This window comes from Oryzias latipes, chromosome 8 (assembly GCF_053564925.1).
Source record: "Oryzias latipes strain Hd-rR chromosome 8, Olatipes_Hd-rR_3.1".
In the NCBI taxonomy this organism is placed as follows: domain Eukaryota; kingdom Metazoa; phylum Chordata; class Actinopteri; order Beloniformes; family Adrianichthyidae; genus Oryzias; species Oryzias latipes.
In genome coordinates, this window is record NC_136244.1 from 24,946,310 (window position 1) to 24,952,449 (window position 6,140).

The 6,140-nt window shown below is 46.3% G+C and overlaps 1 protein-coding gene across 2 annotated transcripts; it reads right to left on the minus strand.

Moving 5' to 3' along the window:
• Positions 1 to 114: 114 nt before the first annotated feature.
• On the minus strand, positions 115 to 6,035 carry ntf4 (neurotrophin 4). Of its 2 annotated transcripts, none has more exons than XM_023957334.2 (2): positions 5,575 to 6,035; positions 115 to 2,120 (listed from the first exon to the last, which is right to left on the minus strand). In XM_023957334.2, the coding sequence occupies exon 2, from the start codon at positions 2,099 to 2,101 to the stop codon at positions 728 to 730; it is 1,374 nt and encodes a 457-aa protein (XP_023813102.1). In that variant the 5' UTR covers positions 2,102 to 2,120; positions 5,575 to 6,035; the 3' UTR covers positions 115 to 727. The 2 variants fall into 2 exon arrangements, with proteins under 2 accessions (XP_023813102.1, XP_078808000.1); XM_078951874.1 differs by having other exon boundaries at positions 115 to 3,458; positions 5,575 to 5,989.
• Between the last annotated feature and the right edge of the window lie 105 nt (positions 6,036 to 6,140).

Consider the following 6,140-nt stretch of genomic DNA (forward strand, 5'->3'; position numbering starts at 1 on the left):
CTGGATTGTGCTTCATTTTATTGCAGAGACCAATATTTATCTCCTTAAATCTGATAATCTGAGAAGGAAATATCTTTACTAGATGAGCCGGTGCCTGCATGAATGTGCAAAAGCTGAATACAAAGGTACTTTATTACCATGTTTGAACAAATGGTAGCTTCACATGATTTACAGTCCTGAGCTGAATAGATGGAGAAGAATCCTGCTCTGTCTGCGGTTTGTTAAAAAACATTCTCCATCTTTTATTCACAAGGGTCCGGAGCAGTATAGAGAAGACTCAATAGGTGGCGCTCCGTGCTTTTGTAACCCGAGCAGCTCGGAGGCTGGAGTAATCATTAGGGGAGCGACTACTGCATGAAGAAGTCTTCTATAAATACATGCGGATATACATAGCTTCTTACATGTAGGTATACTGCTTTCGTATTGTACACAAATGTAAAAGGAATATATTAATGTCAAAGACATACACATGCTTACATACTAATCCAAAAATAAGTTATGAAAGAAATCATACAAAAACATCTGGACTTAAAATCTCACCTATAAAACACATTTCCCTAAGATTTCGTATTGAGGTCGTCTTGTTTTTTGTTTTTCTTCGCTACAAAAATTATCTATCTATCTATATATATATATATATATATATATATATATATATAGTTTTCTGGGAGTGGCAGAAAGCCAAGATGGGGGAAAAAGCATGGCCACTTGTGAGGAAACCTCCACCTTAGCCCCTCCCCTTCTTTGACCAGACATGCCTGGCCTGGTTTGTCCTGGACAACAGCACGCACACGCAGGACGAGTCTATTCGAATCCACCGCCAGCCGGTCCTGTTTTGGTCGTCCCGGGTGAGAGCGCGGACAAAGGACTGCTTGGACTTGCACTGGCTGTTCCAGTGTCTCTTATCCACGCCCAAGCATCCTCTTCTGGCTGTGCTGCTCGCCGCGCTCTTCCCCGCCGCAGCCCCGCCCTGACGCTCCCCCTGGCTGCAGCGCGTCTCAAAGAAGTACTGTTTGATAGGCCCAGCTTGCGTCTGAACTTCTTGTAAGATGGTGACGTTGTCTCCCTTCTGGTCGATGGCAGTCCGCTTATCTGTGATCCAACCGCTTTCCGATTGGCACACCGACGTCTCCAAAGTCTGCCGCGTAATACCTTCTGAACGTTTATCCCGTCTGACCGCCCGGACTGAATCCCTGGAGCCATCGGTCAGATTCGGAGAGGCGCTCCTCTCAATGGCACGGTCGCCGTGACCCTCTATGTGTGCGTCCATGTCCTCCTGCTCCTCCACATCCCCGCCGTCCTTCATCAGGTCGTTCTCCAGCATCAGCAGAAGGGGGGGGTCTTCTGGGGGTAATGCAGAGGGTGAGAACAGAACCCGTGGGTGTGCATACAGGAACATCTCGTCTCCATCCAGAAAGTTGTCCAGCCCCGCCTCCAAAGGCGAGGTCTCGCCGGCTGAACCTGTCCTGGTCCTCCCACCCCTTGATGCTGATCTCATCTTTTTCAACGGAGCGGTTGTTTCTGGTCCTTTTTGACCTTCTAGTGTGGTAGCAGGACTGACAACGTCGTGCATTTTCACTGTGGAAACCTCCAACGGTGTAACTGTAGTGTCCTTAAGATCGTAGCTGTTAGAAAAGTCCTGAGAAATGGAGAAATCGTGTCTGCTGCTGCTGACAGACCCAGAGTCCCTTGTTAGAGAACGATCCTCTGACGTATCCTGGCTCCCGAGCGCTGCTCCTGTTGTAGGAGCATCCAGACTGATTGTTCTTGTGTCATCGCTGCCTGGAATGCTCTGCGATCCATACGGTGCTTCCCCTTTGAACGTGGAGGAGTCTCCATAAAGGAAGTCTTCGCTGCTGTGGAGGCTTTGTTGGCTGTCGTGCTGGCTGTAGTCCGTTTGCGAGGCATTGCCTGCGGGGTTGTAGTCCACCGGCGGAGCGGCGAGCTGGGCGTCTGGGTGGAGATGCTGCTCTCTGCTGCTGCTGCTGCTGCTGCTGTCAGACCCAGTCTGCACTGTCACAGTAGCAATCCTGGACACAGGGTTGTGAGGAAAGGGCAGGGCCGAGGCAATCACCATGGTAACCAAGGGAAGCCAGTGCATCACTCCCAAGACGTTTCAGCTGAAAGTTGAAAGAGCAGACACAGGGGAGGGGAGAGAATGTTAACTTTATACAATGCAACCTGTGGGTTTTTATAGTAAAATAAAGTACCCCAATTGGAACATAAAATGAGCGGTTTTACTGGGGGCCTGCAGCTTTATGGCTGGAGCTTTAACTGCTGAGGTATGGCTTTAAGGTTCTGGCAGAGATCGTGGAAAAATGGCACAAAGTGGAATCACGTTAGCCTGTCTCTGCGTAGGTTTCCCCGGTGATCGTTAGAGCTGACCTTCAAACCCAGAAAACGCTGCAAAATACGCCACCAACACTGAAAACCTGCAGCTTTGGTTTCCACTGTGAAAATGGTTCTCACTGCAGGCAGGCGTGCTCAGGTATTTTTTGAAGAGCATGCCTGGAGGTGAAAGCCGTTTTCCCTCAGAAAGCTAATGACTGCTCTGTTACTCTTCCAGTTATGGACGTGTTTGGCTGCAGTCACTAAACCTGCAGCTGCCTGTAATTACAGAAGCATTATTGGTAGGACTATTGCATATTTGAATAAAAGAAAGAAATAAAACATATATACACATATATGCAAAAGGTAATCCCTTTTAACTGTCCCACAAAGAACCCAAAACGGAGCAACTGGTTTGCAAAAGCAGACTCAAGGACAACACAAAATATCTAAATGTGTCAAAGGCCAGAGAAGTAGAGTTTTTGTCGTTAAATGTTTGATACAAAATATTTTTTCTTACTGATTTTCAAAAATTATAGCTCAAGATTTATTATGACGCAAATAAAAGCAGCTTTATTAGAGCCTCAAAGATTCTAAACTCTTCAGTCGTGCTTTGGAAATGACGAGTCACGTTTTTCCTTTCTTTTGTGTGAGGATGAATGGAGCGGTAGGGATAAACAACGCCACAAAAACATAAACATTTCCTGCCATTCAGAGGACTTTTCAGGTGGATCGTTGTCATCATCTCTGACGTTGCGTGCCCAAAACTACGGGTAATGAGGCGTGCAGGGGTGAATCATCTTGGATTTTGCTGTGGGGCTGCTCTGTGACTCACAAGGTAAATATTCCAGTCACGCGTCCTTATGGCAGGTACAGAGAGAGGGTGCGCATTCAAACAGCCCACGCAGCGGCGCGAGTGTGGATTTACTCAGCCGGGTCTTTCAAAAGAGGATGCGTTTCTGCAGAGTTATGCTGATTTGTGGTCAAACAAAACAAAAAAAGTGAGGTATTTGTGAAAAAGGTAGTTGTCATGGTTGTGTTTGTTTGGTAGTGTCATGTTTGTGTTTGCCTCCGCGGGTGTGTGAGGGTGACTGAGCAGATGCATCATCGGTGGCTATCAGCGAGTGTGTCTGCGGACAAAAAAAAAAAAGAAATCCCCTCAGTGACGAGACCTGAGCTCCGCGGGGGCCACACCCCTGACACAATGCAGCTGGCGGGGAGCAACAAGGTTTGGTCCACGCATCACTCATGCAGTCACCTCTGCTCAAGGCACCTTTTCCAAACATACAATAAATCACATCAAAGTGTGCACCGCCGTGTTTGTCCTCACTACAAGTAAACGTGCAGAGCCTGCCAAATGTTTGCTGTCATTAAGGAAGCATGCATGGTAAATCAATCTTCATGGTAAATCACTCCTATAGGTATACAGTTATGCAAATTGCATAATGATAGAAGGTGAGTGACAGTCCGAATGAGCAGGAAGAAATTGTGCAACTCTGGAAAAGTTGGGAGATTACACTCTTTTGGGGCATTCAGACGCACACAGATCAGACAGGCAGGCTCCAAAGTGAGGGGCGTCTTTGTAAAACAGGAGCAGCACTTCTTCGCCATGCTCCATTTGCTACAGTGACACGCATCATTTGCCTGCGAGGCTCGACGAGGCCCACGGCGTGCTCCCGCGCTCTGGATCAGACCCAAGCTCTCGATAAACTCCGTCTCTGAAAAGTAAACCTGTACTCTGTCTGACAAATTGTTCCTAGTCTTAGCTCTCTTCCAAATGAGGCTAGGAAAATAAGAAAAAGAGGAGCAACTTTTGAGATAAAGACGAAAAGCGGACGTTCTGCGCGAGGCCTCCGTGAACTGCAGTGATGCTGTGTTTTATTTAGCACAGTTGACGGCATGCTCAATGGCTCAGATGGCTTCAGACCTTCATAGATGCTTAGAAGCAGAAAAAATGTAGAGTTGCAACTTGTTTCAAAACTGCAAAACAATGTTCCCGCATTCCCTGAATGTCTTCTAGGAAAACCAAACTTTTTTTGAGCTGACCTCTGGTTCACTTTGCTTGTTTTTTTGCTCAGTCCTCCAAATTATCATTCGGCTCAGAGTTTCGTCTACTGACCAGAAGAAATTTTTCATTAGTCATGACTTAAATAATAGTTTTTTTCTGATAAATAGCTACTAGTGGGAATAAAAGAAGAGGAATTGGAGGATTATGACACTAAATGTTTCTGGCTGCTACCCACCCTTAGGAAAATGATGCCAGTAAGCAGCTCCACACCTTGCTGTGGCTACTATGCTGTTTACAGAGCAATTAAGCTAATCCTCTTCTCCATGTGTGGCTACTATCAGCCACATCAATCTGACAGAGATGATGCATTCTGTTGGTGTTAGGAATGCATCCCCCTTAATCCCCTTTCTTTTGAAGTTGTGACCTGTCCGCAGGCTTAGAGGACAGGAGGAAGTTTTCCTGAAACACTTTCAGAACTCTGCAGGCTGCATTGTCAGGAAAAAAAGAAAAACAGGCAGATCAACGTTTGTCTCCCTCTCTCTTAAGGAAAAAAAGAGAGAAACCAGGCATTTACATGTGCGCCCTGCCGTCCCACTGCGCAAACAGCTCATTAATTCCAGCTCTGTGATCATGTCCAGGCTCCACTGTGGCCCCTCCGCACTTCTACTTCACTTGAAACGCAAACAAAATGACATTACTAATCAAGTTGTCTCCGAGTTGAGGAGCTTTCTCCCTGCGTGTTTCCTTCCCCACGCTGCCACCCACTCTGCGCCCGCAGCCCCGCATAAGCACGCAATATCAGCTCTGAGGGATCAGCTGGAGGTTGTGGGATCTACCTGCGGGCGAACTCGGTGGCTTCCACTTCACCACAGTCGCGCCAAAGAAAACAAGTGGGTAAAAAAAACGCGTAAAGCAGCGGGACTGCCAAGGAAAACCTTCAATTTATTAGGAATTAGTGGATACCAAACTCCTTTCATGTCTAAAAGAAACAGAATAGTGAAAAAAATCCATTGAATAAACAGAAATGACTCAACTAGTTCCAGGGTGAAGGCGGTTCAGAAATAGACCTAATTGTGTTTACGCAAAAGTTGCGCGCGTTTAAAAACTAACATCTGTCACCGCCTGAATGCCTTAGTGGTTCCATAGATTAGAGTTTGGGGCAAATTTAAAGGAAAAAATGGACAAATGTTGGGTTGTGTGCACAGTTTAAGGCCTGCGTAAATGGTTTAAAGTCGTACCGTTTAGGTGAGATCCGGACCCCGCGTCCTTCCAGCTGACACCACATTGATTATGGAGTCCTGTCGCCAGTTACTCAACTGGTTGGAAAAATAAACAAACACCTTCGCGTTTTCACTTTGTGGCATCGAAAGTAATCGGTAGCATTTTTGTCTTCCGTCTAACAGTCCGCGTTTTGGCACCAGAATCGGAATCGGCCGGTTGGAGATTGAAAAAAATAAAGGGTGAAAAAAGTTAGTTGCTAACAAATCCAGGGAGGGTTTCCACTGCAAGTTACTAGAATAAACCCAAAAAAAAGTCCTCAAAAAAGGCTACAATTGCTTATGTAGCTCTTAGAATATTTGTAGTCCTACAAGACACGCACGAGAGACCATGACAGCTAAAATGTGCGCGAGTGCAGCGCCGAAGTTTTCCAAATGAGCCCAACTCCGGCTGAAACGCGTCAAGGCAGACTGGTGTCTTCAATAAAGTTTCCATCCGTTGAAAATGTAACTTCTGGTTTGCACTTTCAAAGTAAAACGAACTTTAAATATCCCAGCCGTGATGAGGCTTCCAATCAGCACTCAGA